This window comes from Lynx rufus, unplaced genomic scaffold (genome assembly GCF_022079265.1).
Source record: "Lynx rufus isolate CCGP_SWC_20201006 ecotype Redwood Valley unplaced genomic scaffold, mLynRuf1.p SCAF_3, whole genome shotgun sequence".
Lineage (NCBI taxonomy): Eukaryota > Metazoa > Chordata > Mammalia > Carnivora > Felidae > Lynx > Lynx rufus.
The window spans coordinates 202,701,064-202,721,730 of NW_025814845.1; the positions used below are offsets into that span (position 1 = coordinate 202,701,064).

A 20,667-nucleotide genomic window follows, 5' to 3' on the forward strand; every position below is an offset into this window, starting at 1 on the left:
TTTTTTTAACTTTTTAAAAGTTATTTTGAGGGAGAGAGAGAGAGCATAAGCAGAGGAGGGGCAGAGAAAGGCAGAGAGACAGAGAAAGAGACAGACAGAAAGACAGAATCCCGAGCAGGTTCTGCGCCATCAGCCCGAACTGTGAGTCATGACCTGAGCCAAAACCGAGTTGGGCACTTAACTGACTGAGCCACCATGCGCCCCACTAATTTGGTTTTCTATGTAAAGTTTGTTAACCTCCTCCATTAATTTCACTTATAGACCAGAGTTTGCTAAAACCAGAGCCACTGCACTTGTCTCTATTCAAATATATTTTTATTACTTTACTCTATTTAACATAATTATTGTAAATTCCTTTCTTCATGACTCCAATCTAAAAATATGCATGGGTTTTTTGGTCTTGTCTATATTTGTCCTTTACCCCCACCCCCCATCACGTTTCCTTACTTTTTTTCTTGTATACCTGAGATTTTCTTCTTCCTCTTCTTCTCCTCCTCCTCCTCCTCCTTTTTCTCCTTCTTTTTGAAGATTTTACTTTTCAGTAATCTTGATTTCCAACATGGGGCTTGAACTCACAACCCCGAGGTCAAGAGTTGCATGCTCCACCGAGTGAGCCGGCAGGGCGCTGCTCTGAGATCTTCTAAAAGGGAGACGCTGGCACTGATGTTGTTTTACATAGAGATGGTGACTATCCCCTTCCTTAGGCAGATAGAATTGGGACACATCACATTTTCCCCATTCGGTAATCGGAATGCACTCTGCCTGTGTTGCCACTTTGATTGGAGTGAATCTGACCTTCATGCCTTCACGTTCATTCTTCTAAAATCACTGCAGATGTCTTCCTGCTGTTGGAAGTAATCTCCCAAAACCATGGGATTGTATCACACCACCTTTCTTGCCAGTCCCGACCTAATAGCCTGTAAAGAAAAGCAGCCCCGTTTGGGGGGACTCTTGCTGATTTCAAGCTGCCACGACAGTCTATGTGCCTATCAGCTTGTTTTTCTTCCCTGGTGATGTCTTTCTCCCTGAGACTGTCAGTGTCCACACTAAGCAATTTCTTCAGGTGTGGAAATGTCTGGTGATCTCACCTCCACTAACGAAGGCTTTTACCCGGGTGGAATCTCAGTTCAGGTAATCCTTTCTGGTTCCACAACGTTTTAGACTTTGACAAATACACCTTTTAAGTGAATATTTAATTTCTACTGTTATTCCACCTCTACTCACACCTTATCTGGAAGCAAAAGCCCCACTATTTTGCATGCACAAAATTCAAACTTATTTCTACCAAGCCCAGAAAGGCTCCATCTTTTTTCCTGGAATTTCATTCTCCCACCCCGCTAATTTTCAATTGCCTCAGTAGAAAATCCAGTGTGGATGTGCCAATCATCTCATTGGATTTCCCTAGTCTCATGGATTGTACCTCAAAAACTCCCGTTTAAACAGGTAACATGACAAATCTTCAAAGATCTGTATATTTTAATCAGGTTTTGATGTTGCTTTTTATGGGTAAGACCAATAAAATCTACTCAGTCATGGCAGAAACTGAACTTCTTTTACTCCAAATATTTTTTATTTCTATTTAATTTTTTTTTAACGTTTATTCATTTGTGAGAGACAGAGCACAAGCGGGGGTGGGGCAGAGAGAGAGGGAGACACAGAATTCAAAGCAGGCTGCAGGCTTCAGGCTCTGAGTTGTCAGTGGGGCTCGAACTCATGAACCGTGAGATCATGACCTGAGCCGAAGTCGGACGCTTAACCGACTTAGTCACCCAGGCACGCCAAGTATTTTATTTTTTTAAATTTATTTTTGGGAGGGAGAGCGAGCGAGCGAGCCTGCACAAGCAGGTGCGGGGTAGAGAGAGGGAGACACAGAATCCGAAGCAGATTCCAGGCTCCAAACTGCCAGTGCAGAGCCCAATGTGGGGCTCGAACCCACTAACTGTGAGATCATGACCTGAGCCAAAGTTGGACACTTAACCGACTGAGCCATCCAGGTTACCCCTACTTGAAATATTTTAACGCAAAGAATGCTTCAGTATTTATATGTATACAACATTTATATGCAAGTTTTAAGAGCAATATGAATCTTCTGAGGAAAAATCCTCAGCTGACAGTTTGGACTCATACTGAATCCTTCATGCATTCTCACGGGACCCTGGCTAAATTTTCTGCATTTTTTTCTACCAAAAAAAAATTTTTTTTGGCTGATATGTTTGTATCAAACACTTAGTATGCAGATCCTTAGGCTCCACCTGCCTCTTACACAATATACCAAGAACGAGCACTGCCAGGCTCTGATGGGCATCAGCACACATTCTGTGCCTTGAGCCTCTCCCCTCTAAGCCCTGGGTTGTCATGTTGATGGCAACATGTGAAACGCCTCAACACCAAAACACACATGCACAGCCAGATTCCCTTTATATGATGACTATATGTGTGTCACCAATTCTGTGTGGTCAGAAAGTATATAGTCATATGATCTGTATACAGTTGTGTGTCCCTGCGTTGTCTGACTGTGGGGGTGTTGGCCATTATTGTGTCTGTTGAGAGTGTGGTCAGGGTGGAAGGTCTACATGTGATTGTCAGAACATGTTATCAGATTGCGTGTGTGTGTCGAGGGCGTTTTGTTCACCGTGGGATCAGTGCATGCAAGAGGTGAAAAGCAAGGTCTGCCTGGCAACAGTTCAAACCCCGGAGCACCAGCGAGTCCACTACAGGCCCACAGGCCACTGGGGAGCCTGGGAGAAGGGAAAGTAGCATCGTGGCATCAGGCCTGTGAGACTTGTTAGGGCCGTGGTGAAGGAAAGGCCAGATCCTGACCAGTGTGAAACTGGAATCCAGGGTCTGAATGGTTCAGAGATGGGGAAATCTGTGTGCACCAGTGATGGGGGCTATGAGTGGCTGAGTTGTTGAGTTCGAACACACCGTTGCGGGGCAGTCATCAAAACATGTAATGGAGGGGCGCCTGGGTGGCTCAGTCGAGTGAGCGTCTGACTCTTGATTTTGGCTTAGGTCATGATCTCAGTTCGTGAGTTTGAGCCTCACATCGGGCTCTGCACTGACAGCGCAGAGCCTGCTTGGATTTTTTCTCTCCCCCTCTTGTCCCTCCCCTGCTCATGCTCTCTCTCCTTCTCCCTCTCCAAAATAAATAAATATTAACAGGTTTTTTTTTTAACTATTATTTTTCTTCAATCGTTTGGTGGCCTATGATGGCACCTTTTGAGGCAGTGGCAGAGTGATCACACTCATTCTGGAGCTGCGGGTTGGATCCTGAAAACTGGGAGAGCCAGAATAGAGAGTTCCTTCCAAAGTCAGCTCTCCCAGGTCACGCTCTGTAGCGCCTGGCCAAGAAAGGAAAAGAAACATTACTTGTCCCCATTGCCACCTGAAAACAAGAGCTGCAACGAGAGGCAGATGAGTGTTTACTTGGGATTAAAGATTTGCAGTTTGGGGAGCACCGATTCCAGCAGTAAGCAGAAAAGTGTCCTATCTGTGGGGTGAAAGCAAGGGTTTTATAGGAGAAAGAGGAAGAGGGGCAATTACATGGCTTGGGTAAAAGAGAAAAAAAAAATTACTCATTGCTACTAACAGGCAGTAACTATGACCAATTCTGGAGAATGTCTCATGGAAGCTTGCCAAGAGTATGTTGTTCTGCTGCTTTGGGATGAAGTGTGCGGTGTACCTCTGTGAAGTCCATCTCATCTAACGTGTCACTTACGGTAGATGTTATCTGATTGTTGTCCGGATGATTCGTTCATTGATGAAAGTGTGTATTAACACCCCCCTTCTACTGCATAACTGTCTCTCCCTTGACATCTGTTCGTATTTGTTTTATATATGTAGGTGCTCCTATGTTGAGCGCATGAATATTTACAGATGTTATATCCTGTTGTTGAATGGACCCCCTTATTGTTAGGTAATACCCTTCTTTGTTTCAATAATGGCATTTTAAAATGAAAATTTATACAGGGTTCGGTCACAAACTATCTATATAAGAATCTTTAATTCATCATTACGACCTACATACGTGGTTAACAATATGTAGTAATGACGCATCATCTTGTGTTCTATGTTTTTCAGTTAATATTCAAAGACACTTTCTAGTTGAATCCAATCATCATAATTACTATTGCTGCATGAAAAATAGGACCCTGACCAACATAATGGATTTTTCAGCAACACGTTTGCCTCATATGCAGTTCCAAGAACTACTGCAAAAAAATTATTGTTACAAAATACTGAATTTAGAATTCCCAGATGATGTCACAATTCTACATATCTTTCTTATATTTTTATAGTAAGAGGCCGTTAGGCAAAATTACAATTTAATGACTAAACTCTATTAAGACATTCTTGATAAATGTTTTTCCTAGTCAGGGATTTCTAACGCAAAGTCTAGCCTAAAAATCACTTAGGCTGCCATTCGTTTACTATAATACAGAGTGTGAAGCTTCACTTGCCTACAATAGATTTTCTACTAGTCAAGTTTTTTTCCATGCATGTAACAATAACTTCTCCAGCATTAATTTTTCTGTTATTCTCCTACAGTGACTCCATCTATAAAGATTTTCCTGTGTAAATTCCCACTTATAGGAGATTAGATTAGTATTCATACTGGATGTTCTTGTGCTACCTATGACCAGAGACCAGCTAATGTGTCTTCCTCCTTGATTATAAATATAGGGTTCCTCCAAATGTAGTTTACTCATGTTGTGTAAGGAGGAGTTAAAAATGAAGACATTTCTGTAATGAATATGACCATGGAACTTCCCCCACCTGAGTCCTCTGGCTGGTTTCACATTAGTAATGTGGCTGAAGGCACTTCCATGTGAATTCACTAGAATTAGAGTGAATTCCATTATGGTCTCTAAGATCAGAGCTTATATCAAAGACTTTTCCACATAGATGACATGTTTATGGTTTCTCTCTAGTGTGTTTTCTCATGTGTTCTAAACCAAGAGCTTTGAACAAAGGCTTTTTCACACAGATGACAATCATGTCTTCTCACCAGTGTGTTCTCTCATGTTTTCGAAGATTAGAGCCTTGAACAAAGGCTTTTCCACATAGATGACATGTATATGGTTTCTCGCCACTGTGAGTTTTCTCGTGTCTTCTAAGACAAGAGGTATGATCAAAGGCTTTTCCACATAGATGACATGTATATGGTTTCTGTCCAGTGTGAGTTTTCTTGTGTTTACTAAGATCAGAATTTGTAACAAAGGCTTTTCCACACAGATGACATGTATATGGGTCCTCTCCAATGTGAATTCTCTCATGTCTTCTAAGACAAGAGCTTCGAACAAAGGCTTTCCCACATAGATGACATTTATATGGTTTCTCTCCAGTGTGAGTTCTCTCATGTTCTCGAAGATAAGAGTTTTGAACAAAGGATTTTCCACATAGATGACATGTATATGGTTTCTCACCAGTGTGAGTTTTCTCATGTTTTCTAAGACAAGAGCTTTGAACAAAGGCTTTTCCACACAGATGACATTTATATGGTTTCTCGCCAGTGTGAGTTCTCTCGTGGTCTCGAAGATTAGAGCTTGTAACAAAGGCTTTTCCACATAGATGACATTTATATGGTTTCTCTCCACTGTGAGTTCTCTCATGTTTTCTAAGACAAGAGCTTTGAACAAAGGCTTTTCCACAATGATGACATGTATATGGTTTCTCTCCACTGTGAGTTCTCTCATGCTCTCGAAGATTAGACCTTGTAACAAAGCCTTTTCCACATAGAGGACATGTATATGGTTTCTCTCCAGTGTGTGTTCTCTGATGTTGTTTAAGGGAACTACGAACAAAGGCTTTCCCACATAGATGACATTCATAAGGCTTCTCTCCAGTATGAATTCGCTTATGTCTAGTTAAAGATGAAAAATACCTGAAGCGCCTCCCACACTGATTACAAGCAAATGGATTCTCTCCTGTGTGACTTATTTTGTGGGTATGAAGGTTTGCGTTTCGGGTGAAGTGTTTTCCACATTCATTACACTTATATGGTTTGTGTCCAGTGTCAGTTAAGATATGTTGCGTAAGTGTGTAGGTGTGAATGAAAACTTCATACCCACTATATACAGAGAGGTCTTCTGCATGACGTTTCTGCTGTTGGGAAAGAGATGAGAGACTGTTATAGGACTTCTCCCAAACATGCATACACCCAGTTCTCTACCTATGAATTCCAGGCTGGCCATTCAGTGGTAATCTCCAACTAAAACCTTCCCCAGATCACTTACATGCACATGGGGTGTTCATCACTGACATGCACAAACATTTTTACCCTTGGTAGCATCTTTATTGGAGGGCTGAGTGTTTTTGAAGATATCATTATGTGTCATGCCAATAAACCATGGTTATGCAATTACCCATTTCTCAGAACAATTATAGCTTAAATCCAGGCTAATTTCTTCCCCAGATTTAAATTGCCAATCACATTCTGTGAGAAGGTACTTACACTAATTGTTATGTGATTCTACAACTGATGACATAGGCTCCACCCCATGACACTTACTATTGTCCAGCAGTTAGGTGAGTCCTTCATGTAGATATCTTGCATAGATATTATTTCTTGCTTGTTATGGCTTTTTTTCATGCCTAAAATAATTGAGGAAAAAAAGAAATAAACCTGAGAAACACCTTGAGTAGACTAGGGGAATTAAAGTGTTGACAAGCTCACAAGACCAGGTAAGCACACATGACCAAATAATGTGAAATTGAGGAAAATACTGGTGAATAGACATACATTTTAGAACAGTATCAGTTAAAACAAAACTCAATGTTTAAGTTAAAGAAAAATAAAATAATGATGGGCTGTTGCAGAGAATATCAGAGTGGAAATCCTAAAAGAAAGACATTAGAAATCATGACACAGACCACAGTGTGAAATTTCACCTCCAACGAGGACAGGAACATTGCTTGCATGAGGTGAAATGTAAGTACAGGTACATGAAGAGAAACTGATGTGGGAGAAATAATGACACAATCTGAGGAATGCTGTCTCACTGGCCACTCACAGTTTCTGAAGCTGTCGTTCACTCAAGGAAATCTGCACTGACATCAATAAGACCCTGCTTACTCACTAGCCTTCTCATACTGAGCGCATGTCTGCAGCTCACCTGGACTCCAGCCTTGGGGCGGTCCTCTTTCTTCCCTCCACAGCTCCCCTCTTTGCTCCCACGGGGAGATCACATCTGATCTGAAGAAATGACACCCTATATCAATGGAGAATGGTATGTGAATTTGCAGTTCCGTGCCGAGAACAGCACCTGATATTCTACTGTACAGGCAACTGAGGAAGAACATGAGTGTGGAAGAACAGCCCAGAGAATAACACCTTGAACACTAAAAACATTGATAAAGGCTCTCAGCCTGACACTGCACCCAAAGACAGTATGATCTCTGGTTGCTGATGCTCCTGCCCAAGCTGAGAGAGAGCAGAAGGCTTAGTGTTTGCATCCAGAAGGAATTAAATGTTCTCACAAGGGGATTAACACTATTTTCAAAGGAATACAATACACATAAGCTCCACCAGAATATTCTGTGGAGTTTTATGTGGAAAGTGATACAAGATGTTATATTTTCTACCGTGCTCACCATTCCCACACTGCTTAGGACAGAAAAATATTTAGAATGTTTATTTATTCATTCAAAAAATATGCACTGTATTCCCAGCATTGTTCTGGGTCTTGGAGAAAGTGCAGTAGATACACACTTGTGGCCAAGAAGTCTGTATTCAAATTATCATGTAACACACATGATGAAAGTAAAGAAAGTTACAAATTCCATCTAGTATTCAGAAATGCTACAAAAAAATATCAGAGCAGACAGCTATATTAGAATATGTGGAAGCTCTCCTGGATACAAGGTTAATAAACAAAAAGATGGATAGATATATGGAAGGATGGATGAATGAACAGATGTGACCGACTCACCCACAGAGACCAGATGACTAATGTTTTCCAGCGTCACATCTCTGTACAGCATTCTCTGGGATGTGTCCATCAGGGCCCACTCTTCCTGGGTAAAGTTTACAGCTACATCTTTGTAGGTCACAGATTCCTAAAATATCAGATATTGTTTCAGTAGGGCCAGGCTGAACAATCCCTAGGGGGCAGCTGTCACATGATAGTGATAGCAGATGGGGGAGCTGTATGTATAGAAAACTGACTCCGTTTGTGGTTCAAATCAAATGTTCTACTGTGCCGATCTGCCTCCTGCCCTTCAGACACATTCAAACAGAAATACACACACAATTACTTTATCATAAAGGAATGTCAATAGGAAATAACCTGGAAATTTTCCAGTAAGCTGGCAATTTTGATGTCCTGGGTGGCGATTATAACCTAGGTTAAATAGTAAATAGTAGTGAGAAGCACCTGGCTGGCTCAGTTGGAAGAGCATGTGACTCTTGGCCTCAGGGTTATGAGTTTGCGCCCCATGCTCACTGTAGAAATTACTAAAAAAAGAAAAAAATATATTTGTATGTGTGTATATGTATATGTATGTACACACACACACACACACACACAGGCAGATATACATACACACACACCCACCTATATATATATATGTACTGGGAGTTCCAATGAGGTAATGTGCAGTTGCGTCTTTTACAGCAAACACTTCATACGTACAAGTGTAGGTATATAAACATTAAAGGTAGACACCTATGAAGCAATGCCCAGCATTCTGCAGGATGAACAACTCTCATGCAGAACTTGAGGTCAGCAAGTCACACCTCTCATGTTACAAACTCACTTGTTCTTTATAAGGTATCAGGGCAGACAGGTCCTGCGGTCCGGTTAGGGGCTCCTGAGATGGCTCGTCCGAAGGATGGCCCCACAGTGATCTCTCCTGCAGTGAGCTCTCCATTCTTAACAACAATGATGACTGCATCAATCCTCCCTATGGTAATCCTGTTGTTTCTGTTGAAAGGCAATAGAATCCTCTCGATTACTTGTAGCCTCTCCAATCCTTCTAAAATTGCAACAGGATTCTAAATTTGACTCTAGTTTTACCCACATTCTGCCAAATACAGAGTTAATTTTTTGAAAAATACTCCCTAGGCACTGTTTCAGATTTCCAATTTTAAAAAGTTTAATTATAACGAGGGAAAATGGGTGAAAAGGGATAAGGGTAGTAAAGAGGATTTAGTCATCTTTGGAAGTTTCCAGATTAGTCAAGTGTATGTTACCAAACCTTTTAGTAAGCTTAAAACTGAGGGGAAAAGAAATGATGGCTGATTTCTTCTCTCACACAAAAGTTTCCTGTACTCTCTGGAAAACTGCAGAGCTGACCTGCTCAAAGGCCCGCCTCCTCAGTGGAGCGTAAACTGCTGGTCTTGCTCATCTCTATCACCTGTCACCACGTGCCGAGGTCACTGCAGCCACTACCATGGCCCACGGGTAAATCACCCCCCAACCAAGCCCATACACTGCACGAGGAAGGAAAACTCTGCATATTTCTTTTCTGCAAGGACATCCTTAAGGAGCATGAGATACACTGGTGTAAATGCTGGAAAGGAGACTTCTTCCTGATCCATCCCTGACCAACAAAAAGTATCCGCGCGTCCTGGCAACAATGAAATAGAACCCAGACCCTTGAAAACTGCCTGGATGCACTTAGAAGACCTGGGACAAGAGAAGCCTTCCCAGCCACAGGCAACAGAGGCATCATTCAGGAGAAGGATCGCATATCCACCCACCTGCACTTGCATCATCAAGGGTTCGGCCACCACGTCTCTTCCTCGGATTTCCACTCACAGAGAGTGCAAACCGTATGCAGGAAAAGCTGGGCAAGGAGAGAGAAGCCAAGAGACTCCAGTCTTACCCACAATTCCCAGACCCCTTGGTCATGAATCCCTGATGCGCCTGCATGCAACCCCCCAGCTCCTCCTACAAGAACACGCCACATGCCCTGAGACAATTGTGGGAGCTCTCACTTCCGCTCGGATCAGAAGTGACAAGGCTTTGGCTACCGCTGCTCGTCAATAAGATAGGAATATTCTTTTTTATTTTCATACGAGGCAATGAAAATCATTATTTCTAAGTTAACTGCCAACTTTTTCATAGGGATATTTAATTCCCTCCCTGAACCCCAAACCTAAAAGTGCCTGACTTAGAAAATGTACAATGCAGAGGTTTTGTTTTATGAGGGAATATATTTGTTCAATCTGACATTTTAGTAAAGTTGTAACTGGAATATTGTCGTATATTAGTCATCACCACAAATGACACCCCAGCATTTCATAAATCGTATATTTAAACATATTGGTAAAGTCTGAATTCTTACCAAAATTTTGTTTGTACTTAAATGTATTTCACGGAAAAATGATATTGTATCACAAACAAAAGTAGACATAACTCACCTCCTTACACCAGGAGTCCAAAAAATAAGGAAGACAAATTCAGAGTTTAATAATAGGACTCTCTGCTTGGAAACTTAAGAACATTCACTTAACTAATCCTCAGAATAGATCCTGCTGTTTTCAGTACAGTCACTGTTATGGACCGGATGGCAGTGTCCCCTCCAGCCTCACCCAAGTCCGTATGTCAAAGCCCTAATTCCCCATGTGATGGTACCTGGACGTGGGGCGTTTTGAGAGGTAATTAGGTTTAGATGAGGTCTTGAGAGGAGGTCCCCGATGAAGGGACTGGAGTAATTCTTAGAGGAACACACCACAGCTCTCTCTCTCTACCAAGTTAGGACCCAGTGAGAAGGCAGGCACATCAAGGATACTGAATCTGCTGACACCTTGGTCTTGGGAGTTCCCAGGCTCCAGAACTGTGAAAAACAAATGTCGGTTGTTTAAGCCACCAATGTGTGGTATTTTATTATTGCAGCCCAGAATGACATGGACACATGACACAGTTTCAGGAAACTTCAGCAAGATGAGTAAAGTACATGGCTAAGGAATGATACAGCTAGGATTTCAGTTGTGTTCTGTTTCCCAAACTCAGATTTCTAAACATTGTCCTCTTAAGTGGTATAGCCCCCTGCCAGGTCTTACCAGGAATGCCCTGTCAGATGAAGAACCGGAGATCCCTCCAGCAATCAGAGCCTCTCCCTTTCCAGCTCATCCACTGACACCACTTAAAGTCTATCAGCCCCTAATTCCATCCCTTTTACTGCCCACCTCAATCCCCATGCACTCTTTTCTGCATGCATGCAGGACCAAAAAAAAAAAAAAAAAAAAAAAGCAACTTTATTCCAACTGCATACACGGGACCTGTCCCAATGCCTGGTTACATGGCTCGTGCTCAATAACATCTGAGACAAAAAAGCATATTTTGTTAGTTCTGCCCTCTTACCTCCCTTATACGTCCATGTCGTCCACCCACTTACCGACCAACACCCTGTGACAGACAACAGTCATGGATTTCTCAAAATCTAAAAATTCGTATAGTTTTCTTCACCCCAACAACTAATGTTCTGACATTGCCTGGGTGTCCAAGGATTCAGTTCATTCTGACACCATCTTCCTATCAGATCCCACAAGTTCAAAGTCTTAGCCCCATGAGACTTCCTCTACTTCAGATGCCAACCATAAATGTAGTGCCCAGACTGCCCACATTTTCTGCCGAGAGCATTGTGGATTCAAGGGTTCTCACAATCCCTCAAATTAGACTTGGCAATTTTCTAGAATGACTCCTAGAATTTAGGAAAACACTTTACTCAGTTTTACTGGCTTATTACAAGGATGAACAGTCAGATGAAGAGGTACACGGGGTGAGGTCCAGAAGGGTCCCCAGGGCAGGATCCATCAGTCCCCATGGAGGTGGGCAGGATTACCCTCCAGCAGATGGAAGCTCTCACCAGCCTGGAGGTTGGTCTCCAGTGTTCAAGAGTGTTTCTAGAGCTCAACCTCCAGCAACCACTCCCCTCTCCAGAGGCTGCTGGGTGGGGCTAATATCACTTACAAGCACAAATTTCATTCCCAACACTCTCCAGCTTTAACTTCTTCCCTGCTTTCTCACTGGCCCCTTGCAAGTAGGACCTTTAGACCTGCCATCATCTTCAGAAATCCACTAGCCTGCCTCCCCGTCCAGTCCACTCAACTCACCTGACTGTAGTTTGCTCTCAGCCCCTGGGACACAAATGGTTTGGCTTCTCTCAGCAATTTTACACAAGTTCTGTTACCAGGGGAGGGGGGAAAGTCTCTAACAGTGCTCCTGCCTACCTCCATGGGGAGTCCTAAGGCTTTGCTCAAATAAGTTTATAGGAAACTGACTAAAACATCTGTATTTTCTACAAGTTTTCCTAAAAGATATATCCTTTGAGATTCTGTACACAAAGTTTTCTTGTTTTTTAAAAATTTCTTTAAATGATCTCTTCTAAATGAGCCCTTAAACAACGCAGGATCTGACCACGTATCCTTTTTACTCTCTAATAGAGCTCCACTCTCTGTGTGGCACAAGCCTGGTCCACAGTCCCCTACCGCAGACACTCCTTTCTGATGAGCAGAAGCCCTCATTGTCTCAAGGATGGTGCAGTGTGACGAGGCTGGCAAGACAGGAACGTGTCAGAGAACCAGGGAAACGAGAACCTGATTACCTTAAATTCCCGCTGTAAAAATAATGCTCCCTTTTGAGAGTTACTATAGGTTCACTTTTATATTTGATACAAACACATTAAGAAGAAAAAAGGGACAAACTGTTCTTTTGGGAACCAAATGCCTGTGCCTGAACTGAAAATGCATTGCCTGAGTTTTCTTCACAAGTAATTTATTCTTTTATATATGAAGAGAGATCCTAAGACGTATATACTGTTTCGTATTATTCAAAAATAGTTGAAACACATCCTATGTATGGGAAAATGAACATTGAAGGTATAATTTATTCATGGAACCTATCCTATTTTGTGCGTGTAGAGCATGGCAGTCGGTAGGATGTCAACTAAATCTGCCTTGGAGAAGAGGAAGGGTCTGCTCTAGGATTTCATTTGCTTGCCTGGAGATGAAGAGGAGGGGGCTGCTGAAGGTGGTGGCCTGGGCCCAGAAGAATATAGAACCTCTTCTCCTCCAGGTCTTAACTACAGGCAGGCACACTTTGTTGTATTGTGCTTTACAGATACTGCTTTTTACAAAGGTGTGTGGCAACGCCATGTTGATCGGTGCCATTTTTCCAAGGCAATTGCTCACATTATCTCTGTGTCACATTTTGGGAATTCTCACAATATTTAAAACATTTTCATTATCATATTTGTTACTGTGGTCTGTGCTCAGTGATCTTTGATGTTACTATTGCAATTGTTTTGGGGTGCCACGAGCTGTGCCCATAGGTGTGGGCTACCTTAATCAGTAAGTGTTGAGTGTATTCTGACTGCTCCACCCCCCAGCTGTCCCCCTTCTCCTCTCCTTGGGCCTCTTTTCCATGAGACAGCCGTACACCGGCCTCCTAAGTGTTCACGGTCTGTCACGTTAAATCAAGAGCTAGAAATGAATGAGCTTCGTGAGAAAGGCACGCTGAAAGCAGAGACAGGCTGAAAGCTAGGTGTCTTGTGCCAAAAAGTCAGCCAAGCTGTGAATGCAAAGGAAGAGTCCTTGAAGGAAATTAAAAGTGCAAGTCCAGTGGACACATGGGTGATAAGAATGTGAAGTGAGGGGAGCCTGGGTGGCTCAGTCGGTTAAGCGTCCGACTTCGGCTCAGGTCACGATCTCCCGGTTCGTGGGATCCGGCCCCGTGTCGGGCTCTGTGCTGATAGCTCAGAGTCTGGAGCCTGCTTAGGATTGTGTGTGTGTGTGTCTCTCTCTGCCCCTCCTCCTCTCGTGCTCTGTCTCTATCTCAAAAATAAATACACATTAAAAAAAAGGAAGTGAACTGAAACAGACCTATTGTAGATATGGAGAAGGTTTGTGTGGTCTGTATAGAAGGTCACGATTCCCTTAAGCCAAAGCCCAATCCAGAGCAAGGCCCTGACTCTCTTCAATTAATTCTCTGAAGGATGAGGGAGGTGAAGAAACTTCAGAAAAACATCTGATGCGAGCAGTGGATGGTTGGTGGGAGTAAGGAAAAGCAGTCGTCTCCATAACATAAAACTGCAAGGTGAGGCAGCGAGTGCTGATACAGAAGCTGCAGCCAGTTATCCAGAGGATCTGGCTGAGACAATTCATGCTGGTGGCTGCACCGACCAACAGCTTTTAAGTTGGAAAATCTACTGGAAGCCTTCTGTCGGAAGAAGATGCCATCCAGGACTTTCATAGCCAGAGAGAAGTCAGTGGCTGGTTTCAAACTGCAAAGGACAGACTGACTCTCTTGTTAGGAGCCAAGGTGGCTGGTGACTAAGTTGAAGCCAACGCCCATGTACCATCCTGAAAATCCTGGGGCCCTTAAGAATTATACTAAGTCTACCCTGGCTGAGCTCCATCAACAGACAACAAAGGCTGGATGATAGCGCATCTTTTTAAAACGTAGTTTGCTGAGTATTTAAGCCCACTGTTGAGACCTACTGCTCAGAAAAAAAATCCTTTTCAAAATATCACTGCTCATTGACAATGCATTTGGTCACCCAAGAACTCTGATGGAAATGGACAATAAGATTACTGTAGTTTTCATGCCTGCTAACACGACATCCATTCTGCCGAATGGCTGGGGCACTGGGGTCAGACATATGGATTCAAGACCCAGAATGTTGATAAATTATACAGGAATAAAAACTTACAAAGATCTCTATAAGAAAAAAAATCCAAAAACAGATAGAAGAGTTTCCCCTCTTTAACTTGTAGGCACACTTTTTTTTTTTTGTTAATGTGTATTTATTTGTGAAAGAGAGAGAAAGAGAGAGGGCGGGCAGGGAGAGAGGGAGACACAGAATTGGAAGAGGCTCTCAGCTCTGAGCGGTCAGCACACAGCCCAACATGGGGTTTGAACCCACAGACTGTGAGATCATGACCAGAGCTGAAGTCAGACACTTAACTGACTTAGCCACCCAGGGGCCCCAAGGCACAGTTGTAAATATGGCATAGTTGAATAAATCCTGAAAATATTTGTTGTTAGAAAACAAAAGTTGTTTTAAAAACGTGTTCAGAGAATGTGGTTCTGAGAAAGTAAAGAAATGATAGTGGCAATTATTCATGAGGAGATCAGAGGAAGAGTCATACAGAGAAAAACAGACAAGTGCAAATGCCCGAGGTGGGACAAGCCAAACAGGACTGTGAATTAGCAAGTGGGTGTTGGCACTGGGATACAGAGTCACAGTAACACCCCTTGGGTGACAGGTAAAACGTAAGTTTTAATATTTATTAAGTATCATTTGTTTTGTGCTGTTTTCATCACTGGCAAAAAGTATTAGAATCAGCTTGTGTAATTTTTAGGAAACAAAAGACAATATGGAAGCTTGTTTTGAAAGGAAAATGGATAGAAGCATTAATATACAATTACTGAGACAGAGCTCCTCTTATGCCTGGTTGGCATTTATCCCAATACAATGATACCTGAGGCAGAGTGGAGAAGGCAGGCACTAATCTTAAAGTTAAAAGACTGAGATACTTAAATTGGGTCTGATAGTTGGCTTCCTAGTGCTGGTTCCCTCTATCCCTTTTATTATTATTATTATTATTTAATGGTTTGTTTATTTTGAGAGAGAGAGAGTGGGACCAGGGTAAGGGCAGAAACACAGAATCCAAAGCAGGCTCCAGGGTCCAAGCTGTCAGCACAGAGCCCAACATGGGGCTCATACTCACGAACCATGAGATCTTGACCTGAGCCAAAGTGGCATGCTCAATTGCCTGAGCCACCCAGGAGCCCGTGGTTCCTTCTGCCCTTTAACTTAGCAGTGCAAGATAATTAGTGTTTATCAGACAGAACATGAGCAGCGTTCAACCTGGAAAACAATAAGAGAATATCAAATCCCTAGGCTCTGCCCTGTTGATATATAATTCCCAAAGAGTTCCCAGGATATCCTAGTTCTTATGTTGCAATGTTTTATGCATCTTTGATATCTACAGGGCTTCTAATGGAAAAGGCAAGCTTCCTTGATGGAAGCTCTCAATATGACTGAGAGACAGCTGCTACGTCCAGGTGTCAGGAAGAGGCAGAGTGGCTCAAGGTTTCAATACAGGAGTGGTGGGTCACTTGAAGTTCTGACACCCTGATTTTTGTCTCAGTTATGCAGTCGAGTGTTAACATTCAGTCACAGGACAGTGGTGATTCAGGTGAGAGAGGAGATGCTGTCTTCAACCTATCAGGTTCAGTCATCCTTTTGAGTCTTTAAAGATCACCAATGTGATTTGTCATGTGCTGAGTCAGCTGACATCACTCATCATTGTTCTCCATGCTATTAAAGCATCAATAATCCCCAGGCCTGACCAGCTATTACATTTCAGCAAACGCTACCAGTGGTTTGTGTGTGTATGCTCTGTAGCCATGTGTTCAGAGCTCTTTCTTCAGAGAGTTTTGATAACATGCAGATTCACACATGAAAAAGCCAATGCAGAAGTCAAAATTCACATAGTTATGTGAAATAATTTTTTTTTTTTAAATTTTTTTTTTTTTCAACGTTTATTTATTTTTGGGACAGAGAGAGACAGAGCATGAACGGGGGAGGGGCAGAGAGAGAGGGAGACACAGAATCGGAAACAGGCTCCAGGCTCTGAGCCATCAACCCAGAGCCCGACGCGGGGCTCGAACTCACGGACCGCGAGATCGTGACCTGGCTGAAGTCGGACGCTTAACCGACTGCGCCACCCAGGCGCCCCTGTGAAATAATTTTTTAAAAAGGTTGTAACATTTATTTATTTTTGAGAGACAGAGTGAGAGTGGGGGAGGGGCAGAGAGAGAGGGAGACAGAATTGGAAGCAGGCTCCAGGCTCTGAGCTGTCAGCAGAGCCCGATGCCAGACTTGAACTTGTGAACCACGAGATCATGACCTGATCCAAAGTCACACACTCAACCAACTGAGCTACCCAGGTGTCCCGTGAAATAATTTGTAACCTTAATGAAAAGTGGTTTAAGACTATTTCCATTATAATAAACAATACTTATTCATGTAGGGTGGAATTTTCTCCTGGAAAAAAAAGGGCACAAGATAACAGAGACTCAAAGACATTGTGTATACAGTTTGCTTTACTCAAGATACCTACCTTATGGGCTCAGCTTCTCATAGGGATATGTGTTCCACATAGACCCAAGAAAACTCACTCCATGTAATGTGGAGACTCTCAAGTACATATGTAAACACCTAAACATTGAAGATTTGACGGAGAAGGTGGTCTGCAGGCTGGATGGGTCACAGACAGAATTCTATCACTGGACTCCTAGGTAAGCAGAGAGGGATAAAGAAAAGCAAACAGAGAGTCCAACTGTCAAGGCCACTTAGCCACCAATGGTGTAAAGTCCTGGCTGCTTAATCAGAGTCCACTTCCCAGCAGGTCTGAGTGGAGTAAGCTGAGCTCAGGGGAATGGAGATTTGGAGACTTGGAGGAGCACTGGGTCCCCTTTTTTAAGGAACTCCATAGTGGTTACTGTTCTGTTACCTAAAAGAAATATATCTTCCAAATTCTGAATTGAGTTCAAATACTAATATTAAATCAACTTAAAATTGTTTTGAGAAAGAGGGCACCTGGGTGGCTCAGTTGGTTAAGCATCTGACTTCGGGTCAGGTCATGATCTCATGTTTCCTGAGGTTAAGCCCCACGCTGGGCTCTCTGATGTCAGCATGGAGCCTGCTTCGCATCCTGTCTGTCTTTCTCTCTGTCCCTCCCCTGTGGCTCACTCTCAAAAATAAACATTAAAACAATTAAAAGAAAAGTTTTAAGAAAGCCAGAAGAGTGTCTTCTCTTGTAAATAATCTTTGAGAAGTTATGCAGCATGAGTGGTTGGAATCAGGTATTGCCAAATTCCAACCAGGATCACATTTTCCAAAGGAAATATAAAAAAGAGATGTTAACGCTTTCATGTTAAACTTTCATGTTAAAGTTTATGAAGTGTACATTGGGGCATGTGGGAGGCTCAGTGGTTTGAGCATCCAAGTCCTGATTTCTTGGCTCAGATCATGATCTCACAGTTCATGATGAGTTCGAGACCCACATTGGGTTCTGTGCTGACATAGCAGAGCCTGCGTGGGATTCTGTTTCCCTCTCTCTGCTCATGCTCTCTCTCAAAATAAATAAATAAAAACTTTAAAAAGGTATAAATGAAGCTACTGAAATTTGAAAATCTAATTTCCTTACTGATTTTTAATGCTTATGGTGTGAAACCTAGTAATAGGAAACCTCCCTAAAATGGAGTGGGCAGATGTGGCAGGGAAAACTTTCACACCCTAGAACACACAGTCAATTGCAGACCCAACAGGAAGAGGGACTGGACCCTTCCGGGACTTGGCCTTGCACGTGGATACTACTCCACAAGTCCAGCAGGAGAAAGAGACATTTTCCTCAGCCCCCAGAACAACAGTTCAGCCAGTGAGAAGCCACCACACTTCAAACTCTGTTTACTCCAATGGACTTTTTGTTCACAGCAACCTTCCCAAATTACCCCTTTTCTCCTTAAAAAAGCAAGCCTCCCCTTGTTTCCCATGCTTCCCTACAGTTTTTCTAAAGCCTGTTTGTCCAGGATTGCAATTCTCTTTTATTCATTCCCAAATAACCCCATCAGTTGCTGCTAAAATAACAGGCAGTTCTACTTTTTTTTTTTTTTTTAAGACAGAGGGAGAAAGAGAGCGAGCGAGCATTCGCTCTCGCGCAGGGGAGGGTAGAGGGGCACAGGGAGAGAGAGAATCCAAGCAATCTCCACGCTCATCATGGAGCCTGATCTGCGGCTAAATCCCATGACCCTAGTAGCATCAAGGCCTGAGCTGAAATCCAGGGGTCCGACACTCACTGACTGAGCCACCCAGGTGCCCCGTGGCAGTTTTGTTTTTAAGGTTAACAATGGCAAACAAGAAACATCCCTCAGATATCCAATGTCCTCACATATTGAAAAATTACTTTTTCATTAATTGAAAGCAAAATACGCTTCCTAAATGGTACCAATTATACAAGCCTCATTCATTATCCCAACGACTTAAAACATTAAAATAAAAACAGTGATTAGAATATCTATACACCTCGGGGCGCCTGGGTGGTTCAGAGGGTTGAGCATCAGACTCTTGACTTTGACTTAGGTCATCATCCCAGGGTCTGGCATCCAGAGCTGCATAGTTGGGCGCTGGATGTGCAGCCTCCTTGGGATTCTGTCCCTTCCTCTGCCCCTCCCCCACTTGCACTCTCTAAATACAACAAAAAGAAAAGAATATCCCATACTTCCCCCCCAAAAAAATCTTCAGATAATTCTGGAAGTCGCCCAAGAAAACGTGAAGCTACAATACAACGAAGACTTAACGACCCAAGGCGATTCCCGGTGGCAACCACGCTTCTCCCCAAGTCCCGTACACTCAGCCTCCCGCTGAGCACCCTCTGCTCTGGGCCACGTCCAGCCTATCCCGCCGGATCTCCGCCACTAGCATAGACCCTGCCTGCCCTGCTCGGTCCATTATCCCGCGCCAAGTGAGGCCGCCGCGGCCCCGTGAGACCCGCGCTCGCAGCCCGGTGTGTCCAGCCAACAGGGGATACACACACACTTGTCACCCTAACGGGGACACATCGGCGCGTTCAGTGCAAGAGGCTCCAGGGCTCGGAGTCTCACCTGGAACTGCTCGAAACAGTCATGGCAGTTAAGGAAATACCAGCCAGCTCCCTCCGACCGGAAACACCCCCAAACCAGGAGGAGCAACTAACCTACTGGCGCGTGGGATGGAGGGAGGGGCGGATCCGGAGGGTTGGGCGGAGCGGGGGGTGACCCCTCCCCAACAGCCCGGACGCTCCTCGCCTTCAAAGACCCCGCCCCAATGGGGCCACGTCCAGCACTGGCCTCGCCCCTCAGATGACGTGCCTTTCCCGCTCTTCGCACACCTTCCCTAAGCCCCGCCCCATGCTGGACACGTTTTACGCCGGCCCGGCCCCTTGGCAAACGCTTCTTCCCCCCTCTTTCTCCCTAGGCCCCGCCCCACGCTGGCTACGTCCTACACCCGCTGCCCAGTTCCCCTGCGGTACCCTCCCTGCTTACCTTCCCTGCGACCCGCCCAACGCTGGCCACGTCGATGGCCGGCGTCGCCCCGCTGCTGACGCCCCGTCCCCGCTCAACTTCACAAGGCCGCGCCCCACGCTGGACAGGTCCTAGACACGCCCCGCCCTCCGCTGACGCCCCGGTTCCTCTAACCCTCCCTTAGGCCCCTCCTCCCTCTGCCCACCTCTTGCATTGGCTCCGCCCCTCCGCTTAGGTCCCCTTCTGGTCTCTGTTCAACCTCCTTAGTCCCCGCCTCACGCTGCTCACGTCCTCGCCGGCCCTACCCCTCGGCTTTTGTCCCGTTCCCGCTCACCCTCCCTATGCCCCGCCCCACGTTCGTCACGTCCTACAGCAGCCCCGCCCCTCAGTGGACGTCTCCGTCCCCTCCCTCTGCTCACCTCCTTAGGCCCTGTCCCGCGCTAGCCACGCCCCAAGATGGCCCCTTCCTTTAGCTGACGCCCATCCTGGTCTTTGCCCACCTTCCTAAGTCACGCCCCACGCTGGTTACGCCCTGACCGGCCCCGCCCCTCCGCTGACGACTCCTCCTGGTCTCTGCTCACCCTCCCTAGTCCCCGCCCACGCCATGTCCTCCCTCGGACCTGGGTTCTTGCTCTTCACGTTCCCCCCA

General features: G+C 44.3%; 1 protein-coding gene across 1 annotated transcript; it reads right to left on the reverse strand.

Moving 5' to 3' along the window:
* Positions 1 to 4,420: 4,420 nt before the first annotated feature.
* Positions 4,421 to 17,558, reverse strand: LOC124520795 (zinc finger protein 501-like). The gene is made up of 8 exons (XM_047091871.1): positions 17,078 to 17,558; positions 10,581 to 10,782; positions 9,704 to 9,789; positions 8,758 to 8,924; positions 7,932 to 8,058; positions 7,116 to 7,211; positions 6,512 to 6,594; positions 4,421 to 6,105 (listed from the first exon to the last, which is right to left on the reverse strand). Exons 4-8 carry the CDS (start codon positions 8,893 to 8,895, stop codon positions 5,005 to 5,007), a joined length of 1,545 nt encoding a protein of 514 aa, XP_046947827.1. The 5' UTR covers positions 8,896 to 8,924; positions 9,704 to 9,789; positions 10,581 to 10,782; positions 17,078 to 17,558; the 3' UTR covers positions 4,421 to 5,004.
* Positions 17,559 to 20,667: the final 3,109 nt, after the last annotated feature.